At 51.1% G+C, this 25,475-nt stretch overlaps 1 protein-coding gene across 3 annotated transcripts in view; it reads left to right on the forward strand.

The window, feature by feature from the left end:
* Positions 1-13,600, forward strand: part of Pde9a (phosphodiesterase 9A) — a 95,083-nt gene extending 81,483 nt beyond the window's left edge. For 2 of the 3 annotated variants that reach the window (XM_028885059.2, XM_037200254.1), the window contains 6 exons: positions 3,411-3,524; positions 7,463-7,567; positions 8,221-8,349; positions 9,317-9,412; positions 10,903-11,020; positions 13,220-13,600. In XM_028885059.2, the coding sequence (XP_028740892.1) occupies positions 3,411-3,524; positions 7,463-7,567; positions 8,221-8,349; positions 9,317-9,412; positions 10,903-11,004 (546 nt within the window). In that variant the 3' untranslated portion in view covers positions 11,005-11,020; positions 13,220-13,600. The remainder of the gene's footprint in view (positions 1-3,410; positions 3,525-7,462; positions 7,568-8,220; positions 8,350-9,316; positions 9,413-10,902; positions 11,021-13,219) is intronic. The other variant, XM_028885060.2, reaches the window with a different exon arrangement.
* The last annotated feature ends 11,875 nt before the right edge of the window (positions 13,601-25,475 follow it).

A 25,475-nucleotide genomic window follows, 5' to 3' on the forward strand; every position in this document is an offset into this window, starting at 1 on the left:
CCACCAGGGACCCTGGAACCAGCCCACTTTATCTGCTTCCTCCAGGACCCAAAGTGGTCCCCAAGGAGATGGGCCTTTGCCGTAGACACCTGATGTCGCCCGCATGTCACTGCCATGAATACAACCCTCATGGCTCCCTTTGAGATGATTCCTGTGTCCCTGGGGTCAGGGAAGAAACTGAGGAAAGAAAGGGAAGTCATTGGCCCAAGGCAGTAGGGGGCTTGGACAGGCACCTCTGTTACATGCAGCCTGGTAAGCTGATATCTACCATGTAGCTTCAGCTACTGTCACCCACCAAGTAGGACCTGGTCATTCATCTCCATCATGACCGGCCCTAACTGATTATTCCATCTTGTCACTCCTGCCCTGAGACAAACACTTCTAGTCACTTAAAACATTGCCCTTCCAGGCTGGGCAGTGGTGGCACACGCCTTTAATCCCAGCACTCAGGAGGCAGAGCCAGGAAGATCTCTGTGAATTCAAGCCCAGCCTGGTCTACAGAACGAGATTCAGGACAGGCACCAAAACTACACAGAGAAACCCTGTCTCAGAAAGAAAGAAAAAAAAAAAAAACCATTGCCCTCCCCATGCAAAAGGTCCTGTCCTTACAAGGGATGGAAGGACCCAGAGTGACTCCTGTCTGAAGTGGTTCAGTGGGTAGCTGACCCGCAGCTGTGAAGGAGACCTTATTTGGAAAAAAGGAGTCTTGGCATACCTACTTAAGTAAGATCTCCAGGTGCTTCTGTGGATTGGGTCCTAAACCAATGACAGATGTCCTTATGAGGGACAGAGGAGAGACATGAAGACAGTACAAGGCCGTAGGACGGTAGAGGCAGATATTGGTATGGACAGAGTCAAGGGGTTTCTGGCCCCCAGAACCTATGAGGAGCAGGAAGGAGCCTTCTCCCAAGCCTTGGGGGAAACAAGCACATGCTGGTACCTTCATCTTGGCCTCCAGACCCCAGAACTACAAGGGATTATATATCCCCATAGCCAGCAGCACTCAGCCAGGCCACTCAGGCTGCGCACATAAGGAGCATCCCCGGGCTCTCTGAGGGCCATGTGTTGTCATCCCTTGGGGACTGTGCCCTTCGAGTCTCAGCTGGCCTCTTTCCCCACACAGCTAAGTGAATGTGGGGGAAAGGCTTACCTGCCTCCTTCCTGGAGAACTTAGAAGCATGGCATTTCAAAGACCAGCCACCTCATAGACCATTATTTCCTTGTTTGTCTGAGAAGTTCAAAGCTACCTGTGTGTAGTGCATGACGACAGTTGATACTGAATCGCTGATCCATGGTGCAGCCCTCTCTATCTGTAGGCTTCCACCCTCTCTCCCATGTTTGCAGCTCCGCCCCCAAGTGTGTGCCATAGTCTGTTATGACAAACTCCAGCCACCCTTCTCTACAGTGGGTAAAGGGCATGCTAGGAAGAGAGATGGCCACACAGGCCCAGCGCCCCCCAGTGACTGCCCAGAGTGCCTGATGGAGCGTCCCTTAGTGTGTGGCCGTCTCCAGCAAGGTACATCAAGCAGCATTCCCAAAGAGAAAGACGGTCATCTAACTGGAAGTGTAGACAATGACTCCCCGCCGATAGGATCTTCTTCATGCTGGCCACCATGGGGACAACAAGGCTTGTCCTACTCCAAACGTTAGAGTTTTAAAGTAAGTCTTTTTCTGGAAACAAAAATCATTCGTCCAAGTTTTTAAAATATTTTCTCGGAGAATAAATGGTGAAGCACAAGCCAGACAGCCTAAGTTCAAATCCCCAGAACCCACATCAAAGCTAGACGCAGTGGTACTGGTGTCTATCAGTCCAGTGCACACCTATGGGGGAAATGGGAGGCAGAATGACCTGATGTTCACAGGCCAGTGAGCCTGGTGTACACTGACCATAAACACCAGGAGACCCTGCCTAACGCAGGGTGGAAAGCAAGGACCAACAACCAAGGTCGTCCCCCTACCGCCACATGTACTAATTATGGCATGTGTGCACCCACACTCACACGTACAAAACAATTTGCCATTGAAGATGTTGAGGGATAACAGAATGTTCTGTTAATAACAGTCTTTACAGGAAAAAAATGTTCATAATTCAAAATGCAAGGTGATGTGTCGCCCCCCCACACACACACTACACAAAAGAAATAGACATTTGAGATTCTCCATATTGATTCTTTGACTTTGGCATTTGAGGCTGGAGGTCTTATTTTCTTGGGAAAGTGAAGCTCTACACCCAGTAGAGAGATGTCATGTAAATGTTTTGTGGGATGGATGGATGATGGGCGGGTGGATAATAGATGGTGGGTGGGTGCAAAATGGGTGGATTGGTGGGTAGGTAGGTGGGTGGGTGGGTGGGTAGGTGGGTGGGTGGCAGACAGTTGGATAGCGAATGAAAAGATGGATGGGTAGGTTGAGCGCAGATGGATGAGTTGGGAGTGGGTAGCAGATGGTTGGATGAAGGATGGAAGAAAGAATGGGTGGTGGATGGCAAATGGTTAGATGGTGAGTGGATGATGGATGGAAGGATGGGTAGACATTTAGACAAGTAGAATACAGTAGATGCATGGAAAGCTAGATGGGCAGAAAAAGAAATCAAAGAATGGGTGTGTGATTATAGTTTTGGATTATGCTACTTTTCCTAAAGCAGTATTTAGGTAACTGCCTTAGTCTAGTTTCAGCTGCTATCATAAAATACCACAGACTGGGTAATTTTAAAAGCGAAGAGAGAGGTTTATCTTCACTCATAGTTCTGGAGGCTGGAGAGTAAGAGTTTGGCATCTACATCTGCTCAGTTTCTGGTGAAGGATTCGGGCAGAAGGTCAAAGGGCAAGAGTGGGAATTCACTCCCTGTGGATTTAACCCAGTGCTGGGTGGGTGGGGGAGAATATGAATTGTTTCCTGAGGGTAGAACCCAAGCGTTCCTTAAAGATCCCACTTCTTAGCACAGTCACTCTAGGGACCAGATTTCAACCTGAGTTTAGGAGGGCATCAGCCATGTTCAAACCATAGCATAGCTATAATTTACAAACCCACTGGATCCCCATTGATAAACTTGATAGTGGGAATGTTACCAAGTCTGTTCCGACTTAGATACTCTGTATGAGACAGAGGGAAAATTGTCTTGGAAACTCCATTATTAATACCTGTCAGTAAGCTCTGCACAGAGCTAATTACAGACCTAGATGACTAAGTCTAGGAGACTTCGAGCCTTGGCTAAAATCTGCCTGGTTTTCTGAGTCAGTGGGATGGCCCATCTGTTACCCTGTCAGCCTGTGATCTGCAGCTGTGGACATGGCACAGAGACAGACAGAGCACACATGTGAGTGATGGTCACATAGGAGCTCAGAGCACTGTGTGAGGAGCACCCGCTGAGGTCCTGGTATATGGTGACACTGTGTCCTCTTCCCATTCAGGGGATGATCACATTGATCTTGGCCACCGACATGGCAAGGCACGCTGAAATTATGGATTCTTTCAAAGAAAAAATGGAGAACTTTGACTATAGTAATGAGGAGCACCTGACCCTGGTAGGTTGTGTCTGTTGGGTCTTTGGAAAGCTGAGCCATAGCTGTTGGGAGAACCAGGAACCCGGGTGTCTCACCTGGCCATGGAGTACTGGGGTGACTGGATTTCAGTGTCACAATTCCTCCTGGGCCAGCAGTGGACAAGGCTGCCTCCTGAAGAGTACTCCATGGGTCAAGGACAACCTTCTCCCTTAAGGAGGTGGCCTAAGTGTGCATGGTGTTCTAAAAAGCAAAATGCAAACCCAGCATGCTGGGTCATCCCTGTAATCCCAACACTAGAGAGGCTGAGGCAGAAAGATTGCAGCGACTTCAGAGCCACCTGGGTTACATATAATGAATTCCAAGCCAGCCTGGACTATAGTGTGAGACTCTATCTCAAAAATTAATTAATTTCAAAATGAGCAAGATGCATTAGCAAAATAATTAACAGTTAGCATCCCAGCATTAAGAGATTAAGTTAATTGTTCTGTGTCTTACTTTCAAGACATGCACCATAGTCTCTTTTAAAGTTGTTTGTCTCTTTAAAACATACCAGGCTAGAAAAATGGCTCAGCAGTTAAGAGGTCTTACAACTGTTGCAGAGGACCTGGGTTCATTCTGTAACCCTGTAATCCAGATCCAGGGGATCCGATGCCCTCTTCTGGCCTCTGCAGGCACTGCACACACATAGTACATATGCATACATGCAGCAAAAACACTCATTCACATAAAAAAAAAAAATAAGTCTTTAAAACCAATAACATCGCTTTGCCTCCTCCAGAGGAGCTGACAGACAGTAAATGAGGATGCCTTTCTTAGGTTGGGCTGAATTTGTGGCTTCCCATCCCATAACGCTGAGCCTTCAGGAGGTCATTACTACAAAAGATTGACTCCCAGTGAGCAGACAGGTGCAGAGAAAGAAGGGCCCTTGTAGCTAACACCCGAACAGTGGGAGGATGTGTCTTCCCCAAGTCAGGGCCTCCAAGAGCACTCCCTTTCTTTTTTTTTTTTTCTTTCATCTTTCTTTATTAAGAAATTTTCTACTCACTCCACATACTATTCACAGATCCCCCCTTCTCCCTCCTCCCACCCACCCCCAGCCCTCTTTCCCAAGCTACCCCGCATCCCCACATCCCCCAAATTGAGGTCTCCCATGGGGAGTCAGCAGAGCCCAGCACACTGAGCCTAGGCAGGTCCAAGCCCCTTCCCACTGCACCAAGGCTGTGCAAGGCGTCACACCACAGGCACTAGGTTCCAGAAGTCTGCCCATAGACCAGGGACAGATCCCGATCCCCCTGCCTGGGGAGCACCCCCTTTCTAAGGAATGAAGAGAGGCACAGTTGTCTCCTTGTCCCTAGGGGACACCTCTCAAGATCCCAGTGAGTGCCTGAAGCCATGGGGGGGCGGGGACAAACCTTGTGTATACTTTCCTCTTCACACACACACACACACACACACACACACACACACACACACACATCTCTGCAACAAAGTTTAACTTACAAATTAGGTCCTTAAGAGCCCAACACCAAAATAAGGCAGAATAACAAGAGGACCACACCGTAGATAATGGGTAGACAATGTGTCCAAAATGGACCAGAGTCAGCAAGAAGACTCCCATCCTGGGTAGGACGAAGATGTCGGGAGATCTTTCTGTGTTGCGCAGAGCAGCATGGAGGTTAAAACTGATGGGCTATTTATTTCTGGAACTTTCTACTGAATGTTTTTTTGAGGTAACTAAAAGCATAAAACACAAAAGCAGGGATACAAGGGGGCTCCTGTACAGCCACATGGCATCCATGGCAAGATCTGCTAAGGTCTGGGGAAAGACCAAAAGCATGAAGCCAAGGACGATCAGAAGAGGCTGAGGGGAGCAAGCAGGCTGTCCCCTGCATGCCTTATTTCCCTCTGTGATATGAGGAAAGCTAGCTTCCGGGCTGCGTGACAGGCTGGAGTTCAAAGGGTCTGCCCAGTGTGAAGGTGGGTAGATAGGACAATAAGCCAGACCGCAGGCAGATTTGCCTACCTTGGTCTCTGCCCACTGATCAGGAGGTGTGGGAGGAACCGCCACCCAGGGCTCCACTTCTCCCTGGGACAGGATCGGGCTGACTGCACTTGCATCACTGCAGGGCCCCCAAAGGCTGGGGGAGGGACTGAGAGGACTGGGAGAACAAGTCCATAGTCCAAGCCTCTGAGGGGAGGGGGGGTGGAGGTGGGGCTCCTGGGCCAAGGAAGTAGAAGTACCCAGAACGCAGCCCGAAGACATATCCACATGCCTGACCCAGCCACTACCGAGGCCACAGTGTCTAGTCTGGGGCAGTTCCCCCATGAGGCCATCCAGACCAAGCTTGTAACTGCCTCTGGGCTGGAGCCAGTTCCAATACAGAGCAGCAAAGAAGGATCGCTGCCCAGGAACTAGAAATGGGGCTGTGCAGCAAATATCCACAGGTCCTTCAAGGTCCAGCCAGAGTGAAAGGGTCGGTCCGCCCCGCTATGCAGACATAAGGCCTGTGCGTAGCCAGGCCATGTTCCCTCTCCTACATGGAAAAGTCAGCAAAGCAGGCAGGCCATGGCTTAAGGTTGTGTGCCTCAGATGGACGTTTCTGCCTGCTCACCCTCAGACCCTGGACAGTGGCCCCCACTTTTATCCAGAAAGGTCACGGTATTGAATGATGCTTGTGCCTGGCCCAAGGCCAGAGCTCCAGGCACCAGCTCCCACAGCAGGCGGAGGTGATGGTCTAGCTAGCTCAGGAGAAACACTTGGGCAGAATCCTTTGACTGTCCTGCCCCAGCCCTGCTGGACTCCGGGGGAGTGGCTAGCCTCCTGCCTGGGAGGAAGTACACAGTCCTGGGAGACCACACCCAAGAGGATGCAGCGGGCGCGTGACAGTGCTTCAAGGGACATGGGCTCTGGGGTGGCGTGGAGGCTGGAGGCAGTGGACCTATGCAGGACCCTGCAGTCACATGCTCGGTTCATCGCGGGATGGCTGTCTGCAGCACATGACGCCCCGGCACCGAGACGGACTAGCACAGGAAAGCTCTGTGTTTGGAAACAGCAGAGCTGAAGCCCTTTTGCACGAGTTTGTGCAATCTTCCAGTTCCATAATCAGGGTTCTGCCTGAGGGACACGCCCCTAGGCAAGCAGTGCTGGGCTGACCTCCCCCCATCCCCACTGTTCTGTTGACACCATTTCACCACCACTCAGGGGTCCCCCTTGGGCTCTCTTTCCAATACCCTTCTTAACCATTGCCTCTTAAAGATGTTCTTTCTATATCTTCGTCTTATATTTCCCACAGTTGTAGAATTATTTTACGTGTCAAGGCGGTGGACTTGGTGTGCGATAGGCAAATACTGTACTGTAGCTCAGCCATGTCCCCACCCCTGTTTCCACTTGGAAGTTTGAGACCAGAGTCTCGTTGAGTTGTCCAGGCGGGCCATGAACTCAGTGTCGCCTAGGCAGACCTTGAATTTGCATCTTCTTATCTTGGCCCTGCGACGACATTGTTTTGAGAACCAGGCATGGTGACACATAACCTGTAACCCAGGCAGCTGGGAGGCAGGAAGAATAGGAGTTCAAGGCCAGCCTTGAGTTCTAAAGGCCGGCCTGAGCTGCAGAGTCAGACAGTTTCAGCATGGGAGAGCCTGCGCACGCACTCAATTTTTAACTTGATGGTTTACAGTTGATGTTCTAAAAGCTTGTGATCTGATGCTCTGTGGGTGCGATGGGACCCCATCCTTCCTCAGGGAAACTGGGAAACCCAGACTGCAAGGGTCCCAGTGCCAAGTGCTGTAGCAGAGTGCCCTTCCAGGTGGAAAACTCCATGGTCATCGATGGCCAGCACCCCTCCCCACCCCCATCCCCTCCTTTTTTCCCACCTATGATGGCGAATCCAGTCAATCCACAGCAGCGGTGGGTGTGTGGGGTCTGCCATCAACGGCCCTCAATGCCGCGTCTCTTTCAGCTGAAGATGATTCTCATAAAATGCTGTGATATCTCCAACGAAGTCCGTCCCATGGAGGTGGCCGAACCATGGGTGGATTGTTTACTGGAAGAATATTTCATGCAGGTAAGAGACACTGAACTGTGAGTGCTCCTTCCCACTCTGTGGGCGGGGCTGCATCGGAAAGAGCCGACCGGGGTGATTGGCATATCCATCCCACACCCCAGCAGCCTCCACATCACTGTCTGTGTAGACATACAGCAGAAACAACATAGGCTGTAATATAGATGTGAGACCACGGCCACCAGGAAAGAAAGGGGGGACAGGGGTGATTAAGCTGCCACCCATTGCCACTCACAGAGCCACTTTTAGAAGCAGACTCAAGAAATGTGGCTCTGAGTCAAGAAGCAAGACCTGAGGGGAGGGAGGACCCCTGTGGAGGGGTGAATGCAAGCAAGATGGTCTTCATGGGATAGCTACAGGGAGATCCAGGCATGAAATGATGCAGACAAGGAGCTGTCGAGTGGAGCCTTGTAAACCGTCTGTCTCTAGACCTGGTCCCTATGGCTCCGACCCGCTCACCTCGCCTTGGCTTGTGTGTAGCCAGCCCATGCACCGCGGGCTCTCTGTGTCCTCGCCATTGTACTGCTTTTGTGTGACCGTGAGGATCACAGCTGGGCGGCGTGTCCTGCCCTTCCCCTCAGAACAGGGCTGCTCTGTGTGCCCGAGTCCATGGGCCCTTTGTGCCTTTCATGTCACCGTCCCTCTGTTCCCTGCAGAGCGACCGCGAGAAATCGGAAGGCCTTCCTGTGGCCCCGTTCATGGACAGAGACAAAGTGACCAAAGCGACGGCCCAGATTGGCTTCATCAAGTTTGTCCTGATCCCAATGTTTGAAACAGTGACCAAGGTGAGCGGTCCCACCGGTGGTACGGCAGCCGTCGACACACGGGGGCACACGTGCGTGCGTGCGTGCGTGCGTGCGTGCGTGCGTGCGTGCGTGTGTGTGTGTGTGCACATTTCGGGAGTATGCACTGTGTATGCAGGAGCGCACACATGAACCCTCTACAGCTTCATCCTCTGCTGTCACGGTGACGGTTGCCTGGCAGCCGCTCCTCCTGCTGTGTCCAGTGACACCCCCTCCGGTGCTCTTCAAAGAGCTCCATGTGTGACTACCGTCAGGCTCTTGGAGCCCACTTTGCCCATCTCTGCCAGCCTTAAGACCCGGCCAGCTGTACCAGCCGTTGGCTCTCCTGTCCTTCCAGGCCTCACCTTAAAGGAGCACCTGGAATTGGTGCCTGGGGCTGGGGAACCCACCTCTGTGCCTCCACCTCCCAAGCCCCAGAGCTGCCCACACATCCTGCCTAAAGCCACCACTTCCAGCCCCCGGGGTCCCAAACACACACTTATCTCTCGCCAACCCATTTGTCTCACCCCACCTCCTGCCCATCATTCTCCGGGTGTCTCAGAGCCACCCACCTCCTTTTCATTCCCATGACCACCACCAGGAATTTTGTCAGGTCCGTCCCCCTACATAAGATCCTCTGAGGCCATACCTACCCCTTGTCTTGCTGGAAGGAGTGGGGGGCAAGAGGAGTTAGTAGGCTTTCTGGGGTCCTCTGAGAAATTATAGGAGGGAGAATCTGTGCCAGAGACAGAAATGGGAGATGGGTGGGTCCGTTGGGTCTGTGCCAGGGTCTCCAGGACTTGGAACTGGCCAGGAGATTCACACCCCATCACCTTGGGTTTCTCTGAAGGCCTTGATTTGGGGCCACTGGGAAGTGAGACCCCTGGGGCTCCCAGGTACCCCAAGCTGTCCTCCAGTGTTCTCTGCAGCTTAACAATGGCGGGCTGACCTTGGACCCTCCCCTCCCCAGCTCTTCCCCATTGTCGAGGAGACCATGCTACGGCCACTCTGGGAGTCTCGAGAACACTATGAGGAGCTGAAGCAGATGGACGACGCCATGAAGGAGGTAAAGGCAGTGCAGAGGACACAGGCAGGCGAATCGGGGACTTGCAGCCAGGCTGTACAAAGGGCGGGCACCAGAGCCAAGCTCAGTGAGACAAGGGGTCTAGATGCTATGCTCTCGAAAAGCAGTCTCTTCCCAGAGAAGGGCAGTGCTTTCCTGTGCTGGCCGATGAGAGCCAGCACACAGCTGTGTGAGCCTGGAGAACAAACCACTGTGCATCACAGCCTCTACAGTGTCTCTTAGCACCTCCCTGGCCCCTGTCCTCCTCCAGGCCTGGATGCCTGTTCAGTGATGGCCTCATTGAAAAAGACATAAGAACAAAGCAAGCGCCCAGGTCCATGCTTTCAGACTCAGAGCACACAGGGCAGCTCAGCTACTCCTGTGGTCCAGGGGATGGAGAGGTTCTAGGACCCTGGGGATGCAGGATCTCAGGGGAGAGTAGGAGCCTCTCTACTCTTGGCACAGATTCCTATGAGCAATTCAGCATTTTTGTTGTTGTTGTTGTTGTTGTTGTTGTTGGAGCCCGTGTGAACATCTCTTCTTCCAGAAGCGCTGACACTAAGAACTCAGTCCATGTCTCCTGCTTGATGTGGCTGCCGGGTGCAGTCTTTCTCTACCCACAATACCCCCTGCTCCTCCCAGGACACCCATGCACCCAGAAAAGCTTTCCTACTCCTTATACACTCCAGACCTCTCCTTGGCCACTGTGACCTCACCACCCAAGATGCCCGCCATGCTCTCATTTCCTGCTCAGTACCCATCCATCCAAGCTTCCCGGTAATAGAGGGGCCTGTATCCATCTTTTCTGCCTTCTTTCCCAGATGTGGCCTGGTACTGGTCACATCTCCCTCAGCCACATCTTCCAATGCACACCCCCCAGTATACATGTCACAGTCACAAATATATGGCAAAAGCATATAAGTTGACTGAAAGCACAGACCAGCAATCCTGAGTCCCCTGCCAGGAAGTCACAAGATGCTGGCTCTGAAAATCTAAAAGGCTAAGGGTGAACCTGTACACACCGAAGGGCATTCCCAGTCCACACTCCAATGGGAAGGCTGCAAAGGCCTCTGCCACCCTGGCCATCCCATTAGCCATCGCTCTGGAGGACCTGAGTCTTCAGTCCAACATTCCACTGCCGAATGGGAATGCCAGGTCTCTCCAGGATGCCATCCTGGCCCTAGAGAAGGAGGCGTGAAAAAGATGTGCTAGCACTGAGCCTGAAACAGGAACTCGACCCCCAGGCCTGGGACTATGGGCCATGGCCGGCTTGTCCAGACATTGCTGACCAGGATGATGTCGTGGGTTGTAAGCAGGTCACAAGCACCCAGGCTGTATCTGGAAAATCTGGAAAGCACATGTATGTGTGGGCAGCCATCTTTTGCATTGGAGAGTGTCTGAGTGTCTTCAGGCAGCCGACGCCCCCTGAGACAAGAGGCTGCTTGAGCTGGCCTGCTACCTCCAGGACTGACTTTGGTCTTTGCTCTCTTTAGTTACAGAAGAAGACAGACAGCTTGACAACTGGGGGCCCCGAAAACACCACAGAGAAGAACAGAGATACGAAAAAGAGTGAAGGCCACTCTCCTCCAAACTGATATCTCAATGTGTACAGTAAGTGGGCGGACTCTGGAGTACTGTATGTGGGGAGGGCAAAGTGCGTGCGTGCGTGCGTGCGTGCGTGCGTGCGTGCGTGCGTGCGTGCGTGCGTGTGTGTGTGTGTGTGTGTGTGTGTGTGTGTGTGTGTTTGGTCCCCTACCCTCATTTTTTTTTTTTTTTTTTTGAGACAGGGTTTCTTTGTAGTTTTGGTGCCTGTCCTGGATCTCGCTCTGTAGATCAGGCTGGCCTCGAACTCAGAGATCCACCTGACTCTGCCTCCCAAGTGCTAGGATTAAAGGCGTGCACCGCCACCACCGCCCGGCCCTACCCTCTTCTCATAAAGCACCAGAAACTCAGTCATGGGATGTCCACCTTTGTCTATCCTAATTGCTCCACAGCCTGTCCCAAACACCACAGTCAGGTGTTCTCACCTTTAACCTCACAGTGGGGACTGAACATCAGCACCCGAACAGTCCAGGGACACTTGCAAACCATCATTTGCCTGCCGCACTTACAGAATGAGAGCAGAGTCAAAACCACAGCATGCAGCCAGCTTTCCGAAAAGTGCAGCTTGAATCCTGCATATCCCAATTACAATCTGAGCTCTGATTTGGAAAGGTTCACACATTGGTTGTAGAAAGGATTAATTATTAAAATGTGTGCCACTCATGAGATGAAATATTCTGTGAAGTGCATCTGGAGTACTAGAAGCTTTTAAAGAGCATTTACCCTCGTCACCACCACGACGAGCAGGTCCCCTGACTCTGGCTCACACAGCACAGCCACTCAGCCAGCCAATGCCACACACAGTGCATGCTACCGTGCATGATACGGTGCATGCTGAACTCTAACTGAGCACATGGCTGTTGAGTGTCATGTTTGCTGAAGGTTATGCATGGAGCTGGAGAAGCTGAGTTTGAAGGGGAAACATAGAAGACTTCAGCCCAAGACATGCCTTTGGTAAAACCTTTGCAAGTGATGGCCACGTGTCCCCACCTCTGGGAACCCCCAGGCCTCTTGTCTGTAAGCCCAAGGTCACGGTGACATGACTGGGACTTGAGCAGTTGTGCGAACTGCTGTTCCATACTGAGGCAGCCAGTGAACCTTGAAGCCAGGTCATGGTCTTGAGAGGAAAGTGGCATTGACATTGTCTAATTCGGGCTGCATGTGTTGTGTGGCTGACAACCTCATTTTTTTTTTAGATTTATTTTATTTGCGTGCATGCGTGTGTGCGTGCGTGCGTGCGTGTGTGTGTGTTTGCGTGTTTGCCTGCATGAGTAGGTGCAGCACATGTGTGCTAGAGTCCACAGAGGCCAGAAGAGGGCATCAGACCCTCTGGAATTGGAGTTCCAGATGGTTGTGAGCCTCCATGTGGGTACTGGAAACTGAGCTCATGTCCTCTGCAAGAGCAGCCAGTGTTCTTAACTAGTAAGCCATCTCCCCCGCCCCCACCTCATTCTTTTATAGTTTATTAAATTTTTAGATTAGTATACAAGGAAGGGTTTTCACCACCCTGGTGTCTTCATACATATATGTCATTATCGCTTCTCATCCATTCCTGCCCTTCCCCACATCCACCTGTCCTGTCAGGCTTGGTCCCCTGTTATTCCCCAGTTAGCACCCCCTTTGGCTGTGTGTGTGTGTTTGCCTGCTTGTGTATCTGTGCACCACTTGAATGTCTGGTGCCTGTGGAGGCCAGGAGAGGGCATCATAACTAAAGTCATAGACAGTTGTGAACCACCGTCTGGATACTGGGAATTGAACCTGGATCCTCTGGAAGAGCAGCCAGTGTTCCTAACCACTGAATTACCTCTCTAGCCCTACATCTGCTTTAAAAAAAAAAAAAAAAAAAAAAAAAAAAAAAAAAAAAAAAAAGATTTTTAAAAAAATTTTAATTACATATATGTGTGTGAGTGTGTGTGTGTGTGTATGTATGTATGTATGTATGTATGCATGTATATGCACATGAGTGCAGGTACCATAGAGAACAGAAAAAGGGCACTGGATACACAGTTGGAGCTGGAGTTACAGGTGGTTGTGGATCCTGGGATTCGAACCTGCGTCCTCTGCAAGATCAGAGCTGGCTCCACCACTCCAGGTCTTTCCGCTTTCTCATCACGTGCATTCTGTTACCATCTCACTTCCCACGTGGTCCTGTGGCTGTGCCATCTCCAGTCCCCACAGAGACAACAATCCGTCTTCCTCTTTTTCCAGCAGACTGTACTGGTTAAAGCAGCTGAGCTGTGGCCTCTGAGCAGACAGGGCTGGGGGACTTCACAGGATCCTCCACGCAAGGACGGTCACGCCCAGACGACCCCCGATGACCTGCCACAGACCACGTTTTCTAAGAACTGTTTTGTTCACTGATACAAAAACAGGAATTCATGATGCTGTACAGAATTTTTATTTTTAAACTGTCTTTTAAATAATATATTCTTATACAGAAACGGGTCTGTACTTTTTCTTTGGGTTTGGCACTCGGGCTTCCAAGGACCCTTTTGTTCCCTGGGATGTGTCTTCAAATGGTTGAACAGTAATGTGACCCAAGGGTCCGTGTAAATTCCACATTAAACATCAGAATGGTGCCCGAGTGCAGGGGCGTGCACGTGTCCTGTGTTTATGAACAAAGCGGGAGACACTTGGGGACGTGCGCATGGCCAGTGTTTATGAACAGAGGGGAGGCAGCAGGGGTGTGTACCGGAGCTGAGGAATGAGTCGGGCATAAGAGGTGATGAGGGAGAAAGATGCCCTCCTGACCACCAGGACCATGACAGCTGCTGCTGCTGCTGCTGCTGCTGCTGCTGCTGCTGCTGCTGCTGCTGCACAATTGCAGGGCATTGGGATCTACTACTCGAATCCTCGGTGTATCCAAGGGACTCTTTTCCCAAAGAAGAGATGTCCTGTCCTTCATTTTTGGAGGACAGGCAGTGGGTACATTCCAGATGTCGTGGTAACTGCCCAGGGAACCCATCCCCCTCATGTCACAACACCCTGCTTACCCTTGTCTTCTCATGCACCTGGACTCTGAATTCTCGATTTACTCTTAATGTTTTAATTCTTTTTTGGTTTGGTTTGGTTTTTTGAGACAGGGTTTCTTTGCGTAGCCCTGGCTGTCCTGGAACTCACTCTGTAGACCAGGCTGGCCTCTGAATTCTCAGTTTATAAAAAGCACAGAGAAGGTGCAGGCCATCTCCATGGGGCTGGCGCTGCTCCCCTGGAGGGACAGAGGACCCCTTGGAAAGGCTACTATGTGAGGAGGTGATCTGCTGTTGGGCTCTTTCCATCTTGGATTGGCTTTCTTTAGAGTACCAATCCCTCTGGGTGAATTCTAGAATGTTGCTTCTCATCTTTGGATAATTCATTTGGTGGCAGTGACTCTCTGTCTCTGTCTCTCTGACTCTGTCTCTGTCTCTGTGTGTCTGTCTCTCTCTCTCTCTGTCTCTTTGTGTGTGTGTATGTGTGTGTGTGTGTGTGTATGTGTATGTGTGTGTTTTGCTTACCTCAAACTTTCTATGTAGCCCAGGCTAACCCTTAAATTTCCACTACACCAGCTGCTTCTGTCCCATTTGACCTGCTCGGCACAGCATTCACGTCTACACCTGTTTCCAGTTTGGTTTGTCACCTTAACCTGCTGTCAGAATACAGCCAAACTTCAGAGGTGCCCTAGTGTTGTTGAGACTCTGCCCTCTGTCACCCACAGGACAGGACAGTCACCTGCCACACTGGCTGGAAAAAGATCCTCCAATGATGATCTAACCTTCCCATCTCGACATCAAGTACCCCCCCACCCCCTCCCACCCCCGATCCTACCCTACCCCGCCCCCTACCCTGGGATCCTGAGTTCTGAGTCCTGGGATTCCTGCACTAGGAGACTCCTGAGCCCTCATTTCTGGTCATCCTCAGTGACACCTGGTGTCAGCAGCTGGAAATGGACGGAACAGGGGAAGGGGGCCCCCATCTGAACAAGCGCCTGGGCTCTGGACTGGCTGAGACTCTGCCGTAGTGGGGAGAATGCAGAAGGCTGGGGGACCCCAGCACCAGCCTGGACACAGGACCACCTGGCTTCTGTACTTGGAGGGGCATTAGGACTTAGGAGTCCCCTGAGACCTCAGAGCCACTCACCTAGCCTGGGGAGCAGAGCTACCAACATGAATACTCCCCCATCCACAGGAGGACCGGAGACCGGAGACTTAGTTGGGGCCACCCAGGAGGCCTGGGAGTGACTTCTAACCCGCCAGTGTCGCTTCAGCAGTTTACTGCTCACACTAGCGCTCCCAAACCACCCAGCTGTCACACTTACGCTGACTACGCTCCCGACGTCACCACACTCTAGGCAGCAACAGAGCTCTTTCCAAGCTGCCCAGTCACCTCTCAGATAAATTAGTCTCCAGTTCATTGGGTGCGGGGCCCTGGCCACCCTTCCCCCATAGTCTTTGGTCATGTGCTCTGGCTTCCCATCATGCCTTATGAAGGAGAATGCCCCTCCCCCTTGATTTGCATATTGTGGCTATCCCATGAGGTCAGTGCCTTTTTTTTTTGTTGTTGTTGCTGTTGTTTGTTTTTTTCAAGACAGGGTTTCTCTGTGTAATAGCCCTGGCTGCCCTGAAACTCATTCCATAGACCAGGCTGGCTTCGAACTCACAGAGATCCACCTGCCTCTGCCTTCTGAGTGCTGCCTGCGCCTGGTACCACCACCTGTCCATCAGTGCCTCTTGTAATTTTTATTTTTTAGTTGGAAAGCTTTTGATTCGCCCACTGGCCATACAGCTTTCCTGTTCTGTGAAATGAAACCTTTTCCCATTTTTCTCTTGGGACCATCTTTATCGGCCACAGATGCTCTTTTTATTTTATATGCTCTGAACCCCACCGTTATTATGTATTTTCATAATCGGTGATCTGGGATGCTGTGGTGTCCTGAACATGGCACTAAGAGGCCATGGGTGTGGAGCCCAATGCCTGAGGCTAGTGCCCTGGCAAAAGGGACCCAGAGACCTGCTCGTTCTTCTCCCCAGGGGAGGATGGGGATGGTCCTATCCCTAAAGAGCCTGCTAGCCCAGACCAGCCAGATCTCTGGCTTCCTGCCTGGGAGTCGGGAGGAACCCTGTCTGTGGTTTGCCACCCCCACATGCTGTGTAGGGGCAGTGAGCACCTAGCCAAGGGCAGCGGGACTGTTCCCCTCACCTTCCCACCTCGGCTTGTCTCCCTCCCTGCAGCTGCAGCCCCCCATCCTCCCCACCCCCCAGAAAGTGCTCCCCCACAGTTCCAGACTCAGTTTCATCCATCAAGGTTCCAGATGACAATTCCACCTCAGCCTTTTCTGGGTGGCTCTCCTGGGCTGCTTCTGCCTCCATCCCCCCCCCCTGCCCCCCTTCTCTCTTCCCCATCTCTCTGTCCCTCTCCCAAGCCTCAACCTCTGCCTCCTGGAACTGGAACTCAATGTCACATGAATAACCCAGGACACCCCCATCATAAGGTCCTAGCCTGGATCTCCTCACACCATCTCCTGGGCTGGATAAACAAGTGCATCCTAGGGCAATGGACGCAGTCATCACCACCAGAGGATGTTCCGACTGAACTCTGCTCCGATACCTGTTGTCTGACGTTTCCTGACCTTTGACCCAGCCCCATCCCACCTCACTGGGCTCCTCTCCCTTTCCAGGTTTTATTGTCCTTCCTTACACTCTAAAGTGACCAGCCAACTCCTGTCCCAGGGCTGAGGCCAGGGATTTTTCTGCCCAAGCTGTCCATCCCAGCCCTTCTGAAGATCTCCCACTACCAACAACACTGATTGGTCCACTCACTGTTGCTGCTGCTCCCCTGGAACTGGATCCACCCATGAACGCTGTGTGGGGGCAGCTTGGGCTACACCCTGGATGTACTTGGTCTCGTTGCCATGCCTAAAAGATACACCAAGTTGGCCAGGTCCCTGGGCAAGGGTCTTACCTGGGCTCCTTCCTGCCTCTGTCTTTGGAGCTGTTCTGTGACCGCACCTGAGTCAGCCAGGAGCTCCAGGCCTGGGCCCCCACAGCTGGCTGCACAGATGCCAATTGCCCCACACATCCTCTCCTGGACTCACAGGATGTGGGGCTCTCATCACAGTGTGATATCCTGATTGTGGGGGGCCCAAATTGCTCATGTAGGCAGGTGCCCTGCAAAAACAACTTCCCAGGAAACCGAGAAACAAACAACTTTACTCCCAGCACTCAGAAGGCAGAGGCAGATGGATCTCTGAGTTTGAGGCTAGCCTGGTCTACAGCATGAGTTCCAGGACAGCCAGATCTACGTAGAGAAACTGTGTCCTAAAATAAATAAACAAACTTCCTAGGACCCTGAACACTGCAGGGCTGATTTTGATGAGTAAGATTTCCTAGGCACTAGCAGGGTGGTGGTGGCCCATGCCTTTAATCCCAGCACTCGGGAGGCAGAGGCAGGCGGATCTCTGTGAGTTCAAGGCCAGCCTGGTCTACAGAGAGTTCCAGGAGAGCCAGGGCGGTTACACAAAGAAACCCTGTCTTGAAAAACAAAAACAACCAAACCAAAAAAAAAAAAAAAAAAAAAAAAGACTTCTTAGGCGCTCAATAAACATCGGCTGAATGAATGAATGAATGAATGAACGAACACATTTGAGATCGCTCACCCACACACTCACACAAGAGACAAAAATCACAGTACAAATCTCTCTGGGCAGAAGAGACTCTTCCTGTAGGTATGTATTGAACATGTCCATGGGTGCACATGTATGGACGCTCATGAGAATGTGTGCACACATCACCCCTCTGGCCTTGCTCCCAGCCGACAGCAGGGAAGCTAAGGGACGAAAGGTGTCCAGCATTCATCCGTTTTATAGACCGGGCAACCAGCAGGTGACAATAAAGGCGGTTTGGACTTCCTTCAGGAACAGGGGGTCGGGTTCGGAGCGGAGACAGCAGAGGCCAACAGGGAGGCTGAGCATAAAGCCTTGTGCAGTGTCTGGTGAGGATCTGTGGTCATGAGAATCCAAGGCTTCCTGTTTGGGTTTGTTTGCTTTTCTCCTTTAAGATGACTTAACAACAAAAATCCAAAATGTGCCAGATGTGCCCGGGAGCCTGCAGAAGGGGGATGTGTTGAGCAGCAGCTGACTGCTGACCAGTTTGTGGAGCTGGCTGCTGCCACAGGTTAGTGTTCAGGGACCCCTGTCACCAGCCGATGTCCAGCCCTGCAGCGCTAAGGAGGAAGGAAGTACTCCAGACAGACAGAAAGACAGACAGCTCCGTCTGAGGAGGCTGCTGCTTGTAGGGGAGACAGAGTTCTGAGCAGAGTGTGCCGGCTGGGGAGAAGCCAGACAGGATAGTGTGTGTATCACCCACCTGCTGCCCATACACAAGCTACTATCCGCACCAGGAAGTTTACAGGGCCTGAGCATCCTCGGCTCCCCTCTGACTCACACTGTGCTGCTCATCCCTGTGAGCCAGGCAAGCCCTGTTTTCAGGACAGAGAGTGACTAAAAAAAACAGGCCACGTGCTCTACAAAGAGCCTGACGGGGCTGGGCTTGAACCTCCTCAAACTGTGGAGCATTCATCTCCCTGCTTTGTGCCCTATACTGTGCTAATAGATGACCACATGCCAAGGGGGCTCACATCAGCAGAAAAGAATTCTCACTGCTCAGAGGCTTGTGAAGTTCAGGGCCAGGGGGCCGGGGTCTACAGGGCCTGCTCCCTCTGGAGGTTTCACTGAGAGGATCCATGCAGCATCTTTTAGCTCCGAAGAGGCTCCTGGACGTTTTCTGGAGGTCCGTCGTTGTCGTCGTCGTCGTCGTCGTCGTCGTCCCCCCCCCCCCCCCCCCCCGTCCCCGTCCGTCCGTGTGTCCCCCCCCCCATGTGGCAGTGTTCCGTTAATCTCTGTCATTGCAAAGTTGGATTCCCTCAGGACGTGGCTGTGTCCTAACCTCCCTCGACTTAGAAGGACATCAGTCATTGGGTGAGCGTCCTCACATGCCAGGATGCATCCACAAAAGCATCTTCCCAGATAAGAAGTGAGCGGCCGCTCTCTGTGCATGTGTCCTCAGGAAAAACACATCCAACTGTTAAGAACGGATAAAAGGCCGGAGAGAGGGGGAGGGGACTGTGGGATGCCTGCAGAACAAGGAGGATGTGCTTCCATAGCTACGGGCACTGTGGGAAGATGGCAAGTTCCCCGGGGGACAGATAAAGAGGACAGACAAACAGGACCCTGAGGATGGCGGCTTAAACAGGACCTGAAATACTAACATCCATGTACATCATAGTGTGGATGGGGGAAGCTCACAGGGCCCACCCCTAAATGAAGAGCCACAAGCGATTAACAACTGCTGGGAGAGGAAGATGGGATGAGCCCCTGGGTTATCCAATACTAAGAAACAGACATCCAGGCAACACTAAACAGACCCAGCAGTTTGAATTTGCATGTTTATTCCTTTTGATTGTATATGTAACAATAATGATTTAAAAAGAGGATGCCAGCTGGGCGGTGGCCTTTAATCCCAGCACTTGGGAGGCAGAGCCAGGTGGATCTCTGTGAGTTCGAGGCCAGCCTGGACTACCAAGTGAGTCCCAGGAAAGGCGCAAAGCTACACAGAGAAACCCTGTCTCGAAGAAAAAAAAGAAAAAAGAAAAAAAAAAAACAAAAAATAATTTAAAAAAGAAAAGAAAAGAAACAGAACCCAGAGGGATTAGCTCACCTTGATCTCCAGCCACCTCACCCTTCCCACTGCCCCCCACCCCAGGCCACAGGGCTCTAGACCAGCTGCTTCTGTGGAGGGATAAGGGCTCGGGATAGCATGAACATGGCCCCAGAGACTCATAGGGAGTGGCATTGTTGGAGGTGTGGCCTTGTTGGAGTAGGTGTGGCCTTATTGGAGGAAGTGTGTCACTGGAGGGGTGGGCTTTGAAGTTTTGGGTTTTTTTTTTTTTTTGGTTTTTTGAGGCAGGGTTTCTCTGTGTAGCTTTGCGCCTTTCCTGGAACTCACTTGGTAGCCTAGGCTGGCCTCAAACTCACAGAGATCCGCCTGCCTCTGCCTCCCGAGTGCTGGGATTAAAGGCATGCGCCGCCACCGCCCGGCGGGCTTTGGAGTTTAAGAGGCTCAAGCCAGACCTAATGGCTCACTTCCTCTTCCTGCTGCCTGCGGATCCAGATGTAGAACTCTCAGCTACCCCTTCAGCACCATGTGTCCCTGCATGCCACCATGCTTCCCACCATGATGACGATGGACTAAACCTCTGAACTGTAAGCCAGCCCCAATTTAATGCCTTCCTTTGTAAGAGGTGCTGTGGTCATGGTGCCTCTTCACATCAAGAGAAGGCCTAACTAAGACAGGGCTCAAGTCAGAGGGCCTTTGAGGAGGACATGGCAACCCTTGAATCCTCCTCTATGAGAGGTGGGATTTCCTCTGCCCAAAGTCTAGTCAACCTGGAACCACAGAAGGCTGAGATAGCCTCCTTGCTCCCAAGGCCAAAAAGCATTAACACTTCAGGGAGGGGGAAGATCTCCAAACACTAAGTTTGGGGGAGAAGTCAAGATTTCCAGAACCAGTGCAACTCTACACACCTCCATTGCCTCCTGGGAATCCTTGGGGTTTGCCAGGCTTCCAGGATGCCCAGGGACTCAGGGGAATATTTGGTCTAGCCTTCTGCACTCAGTATCCTTCTCACCCCACTCCACCGCACCCCAGGGGTTAGCCAAGGCTATCCAATCTGTCGCAGTCACTTTTTTCTTTTTGCTGGGACAAAATGCTTGACAAAATCGATTTAAGGAGGGGTCACGTTTCAGTTCTCAGTTTGAGGGTGCGGCCTGTCATGACAGCAAAGGGATGGTGACAGGAACACAAGGCAGCTGGTCACCTTGCAGCCACAGCCAAGAAGCAGAAAGAGGATGATGGTGCTCAGCCTACTCTCACCTTCGTATGTTGTCTGAGACCCCAGCCCCCAGGAAATGGTGGCACCCTCATTTAGAATGAGTTTCCCCACCCCAATTAAGCTAATCAAGATAATCCCTCACGCGTCTGTCGGGTGGTTTATTCTCTGAAGACTCTAAATCTCACCAAGTTGACAAATGAGATTAACCATCATAGCCTTATCAAAAGTGTGTCCCTCCTCGCTGCCAAGCACAGGTACACAGTGTGGACTGACCAGTTTGTGTACCGGGTTACTAGTGGGTTACTAGTAAACAGGTACCTGGACTGGTCCATGGTTTGGGTAATTGTGAGTAATTAACCAGCAGGTGTTTATATGTCTATGAATTGATTTCTCTGGAAGCAATCAATGCCCAGGAAAAAGTATGAGCTTTCTGTTAAGTTGATTTCCTTCTTCTTCTTCTTCTTCTTCTTCTTCTTCTTCTTCTTCTCCTCCTCCTCCTCCTCCTCCTCCTCCTCCTCCTCCTCCTCCTCCTTCTTCTTGAGGGTGGGGACAGGGGGTATGCCCATGCACATGTACACTTCAATGGTTTGAATGGGGATGCCCCCCAAAGACTCATCTATTTGAATACTTGGTGAAACAGCTTGAGAATAATTAGGATGAGTGGATCAGGTTGGAGAAGGTATGTCACTGGGGGTGGGCTTTGAGGTTTCAGAAAAACCCTACACCATTTCCAGTTAGCTCTCTCTACCTCATGGATCAAGATATACTCAGCTACTGCCCCAGCGCCATCCTGCCTGCGTGTTGCCGTGCTCCCTGCCATGATAGCCATGGACTCTCGCCCTCTGAAACTATGCGCACAATTAAATGCTTTCTTGTAAGTTGCCTTGTTCCTGGTGTTTTAACACAGCAATGGAATAGTACCTAAGACATGCACCGATCCTTGGAGTCATTTCTCAGGAGCCTGTTCACCTTGTTTTTTGAGACAGTGTCTTTCATTGGCCTAGCACTTTCCAGGTAGGCCGGCCAGCAGGTTAGAGAGAGAGCCCCGAGGACCTGTCTGTCTCTGCCTCCTCGGTGCTGGGATTATAAGTACAAGCCTCCACACCCAACTTCTCTGTGTTCTGGGGATCGAACTCGGGCCTTTGTGCTTCTGTGGCAAGCACTTCTCCACTGGGCCCTCCCCTTGCTTTGCTGTTAAGCTTTAAAGTTCTTAGTCCCACTTAACCTCTGCAGGCTGGAGCTGCCTTCCAACCTCGAAATAAATGAGTGAGTGTGTGTGATGCAGTGTGTGGTCCTGTGTGGCGCTGGGGACTGCGCTGGCCAGTTTTTTTGTCACTTTGACACAAACTAGGATCATTTGGGAAGAAGAACCCTCAATTGAGAAAAAAAATCCATTAGATTGGCCTGTGGGCAAGGCTGTAGGGCATTTTCTTGATTAATGACTGATGCAGGAGGGCCCAGCTCACTGTGGGCGGAGCCACCCCTGGGCAGATGGGCCTGGGTTATATAATAAAGCAGGCTGAGCAAGCCATGGGGAACAAGCCAGTAAACAGCACTCCTCCACAGCTTCTCCTTCAGCTCCTGCCTCCAGGATCCTGCCTTCAGTGATGGAGTGTGACCTGGAAGTGTAAGCCACATAAACCCTTTCCTCCCCAGATTGCCTGTGTTATCACAGGTTTTATCTCAGCAGTAGGAAGCTAACGGGACAGGGATGGAACCCAGGGTATCACATACACTGCTGGGCAAGGCCCTTTCTTCCTGGCTGGTGGTCCCAGCCTTCCTTTGATCTTCTAAGCAGTCTTTTTCAAGTAGCAGATTATTTTTGATGAAGTACAATTTCATCAGGTTTTCTTTCACCAAGCTTACTTTTTTTGTCAAGTTTGAACACTGTCTGCCTACCCTTTAATGCTGAGAATTTCTCTGTCTTTTTCCTAAGAGTTTCATGGTTTTAGATTTTAATCTATGATCCTTTGGAGTCAGTTTGTGCATAGACATCGAGGTCCAGCATGTGTCTGATGTCAAGTCATCCGGCATCTTTCTTTGAAAAGCTATCTTGGCCCTTGGCCAGGTGGTGGTGGCGGCGGCGGCGGCGGCGGCGGCGGCGGCGGCGGCGGCGGCGGCGGCGGCGGCGGCGGCGGCAGCAGCAGCAGCAGCAGCAGCAGCGGCAGCAGCGGCAGCAGCGCACGCCTTTAATACCAGCACTCCAGAAGCAGAGGCAGGTGGATCTCTGGGAGTTCGAGGCCAGCCTGGTCTACACAGTTAATTCTAGGACAGCCAAGGATACACAGAGAAATCCTGTCTTGAAAAACAAAAAAAAAGAAAGAAAGAGAGAGAGAGAAAGAAAGAGAGAAAGAAAAAAAGGAAGGAAGGAAGGAAGGAAGGAAGGAAGGAAGGAAGGAAGGAAGGAAGGAAGGAAGGAAGGAAGGAAGGAAGGAAGAAAAGCTATCTTTCAACCTTTAATCCCTGTAGAGGCAAGTAGATCTCAGAATTCGAGGCCTGCCTGATCTATAGAGACAGTTCTAGGACAGCCAGGGCTACACAGAGAGTGTGTGTGTTGGGGGATGGAGGGAGACAAGCTCTTCCTCCAGTAATTGCCTTTATACCTTTCTCAGAAGCAAGTGGAGCCTACCTGTGGTGTCCTTTTCTGGGCTTTGGGCTCTATTCTGTTGATCTGTCTACCCTTCTACCAGTATCACACTGCCTTAGTTATTTAATTACAGCAGTACAGTAGCTCTTTAAATTAGGCAGCCTAATTCCTCCCATGTTACTTTTTCAAAAACATATTTTTTCTATTTTGCCCTCTTTTTTAAAAAAAGTTTTTATTTTATGTGTATGGGTGTGTCCTGGCTAGTTTTATGTCAACTTGACACAAGCTAGAGTAATCAGAGAGGAGGGAGCCTCAGTGGAGAAAACGCCTCTATACGATCCAGGCTGTAGGCAATCCTGTAAGGCATTTTCTTAATTAGTGATTGATGTGGGAGGGCTCAGCCCACTGTGGGTGGTGCCATCCCTGGGCTGGTGGTCCTGGCTTCTATAAGAAAGCAAGTAGAGGGCTGGAGAGATGGCTCAGAGGTTAAGAGCACTGACTGCTCTTCCAGAGGTCCTGAGTTCAATTCCCAGCAACCACATGGTGGCTCACAACCATCTGTAATGAGATCTGGCGCCCTCTTCTGGCCTGCAGTCATACATGCTGTATACATAATAAATAAATAAATCTAAAAAAAAAAAGAAAGAAAGCAGGCTGAGCCAAGCAATGGGAAACAAGCCAGGGAACAGTCCCTCCATGGCCCCTGCATCAGCTCCTGCCTTCAGGTTCCTGCCTAGTTTGAGTTCCTGTCCTGACTTCCAGTGATATAGAAATGTAAGCCAAATAAACCCTTTCCTCCCCAAATTGCTTTTGGTCACGGTGTTTCATCGCAGCAGTGGTGCCCCTAACTTGGCCTGCATGTACATGTACTATATGAGTGCAGTACCTGAGAAGGCCAGAAGAGGGTGCTAGATCCGGCAGAACTGGACTTAGAGATGGTTGTGAGCTGCTAGGTGGGTGCTGGGCATCAAACCCAGATCCTACGGAATTGCTGCCAGTGCTCTTAACCTCCGAGCCAGCTCTCCGGTCCCTATTTTAGCTTCTTTACCGTTGTCTCTGTGACAAAATGTTTTGACAAAAGCAGCTGGAGGTTTCGTGCTGACCATTCCATGGTGAGTTTTCTAATGACACAGTGAGGAGATCGGAGCAACAGAAACAGGAGGCAGCTGGCCACACTGCAGCTGCAGTCAGAGAGCAGAGAGTGACAGATGCTATTGCTCAGCTCACTTTCTTGCAGTCACTCAGCCCAGGCCTCCTGCTCAGGGAATAGCACCACCCACTTGTAGGGTGGGTCTTCCCACCTCAAGAATATAATCAATATGATCCCTCACAGGCAAACCCGGAGGCTTGTCTCGTGGGTGATTCTAAACCCTATCAAGGTAACAGTCAATGTGACCATTGCAATCTTCCTATATTTCAGAATCGTCTTACCTGTGCTGATTAAATTTCACTGTGCATTCATAGAAATTGAATTGAATGTACATTTCAATTTAGAATGAACTGACATCTTTGCAATACCGGATCTCCCCACCCAGGAACAAGGTATGTGTGTGCATTTGTTTAGATGTTTGTTTCTTTCGTGCATAGTTCTGGTCTCCAGTATTTGAGGCTTGCTTGGTTCATTTACACTCAAACACTTACTTTCCCCGACTGATGAGATATATTATACCTTTAAGGCAGTTGTCTACATGTTCGTTGCTAGGAACATGACTGACGTGCGTGCGTTTGTCTGGTGTCCTGTGACGTCCCCGAGCTGACTTGCTGGGAGGGGTGGAGTTTGCCTTGGTTGTGCTCTCTTGTTTCACAGGGTTTGCAGATTCTTGGGGACTCTAATGCAGGCGAGCATGCCGCTGTGCTGGTTATTGTCTCACTGCTGTGATGAAACAGCCTGGCAAAGCAACTCAGAGAAGGTGGGGTGCCATGCGAACCCACGAGAGTCTGTCAAAGGATATCAAGAATGTACTGAGATATAAAATGAGGATAATACACTCATGGATACAGAACAAAATAAAC

Source organism: Peromyscus leucopus, chromosome 16_21, assembly GCF_004664715.2.
Source record: "Peromyscus leucopus breed LL Stock chromosome 16_21, UCI_PerLeu_2.1, whole genome shotgun sequence".
In the NCBI taxonomy this organism is placed as follows: domain Eukaryota; kingdom Metazoa; phylum Chordata; class Mammalia; order Rodentia; family Cricetidae; genus Peromyscus; species Peromyscus leucopus.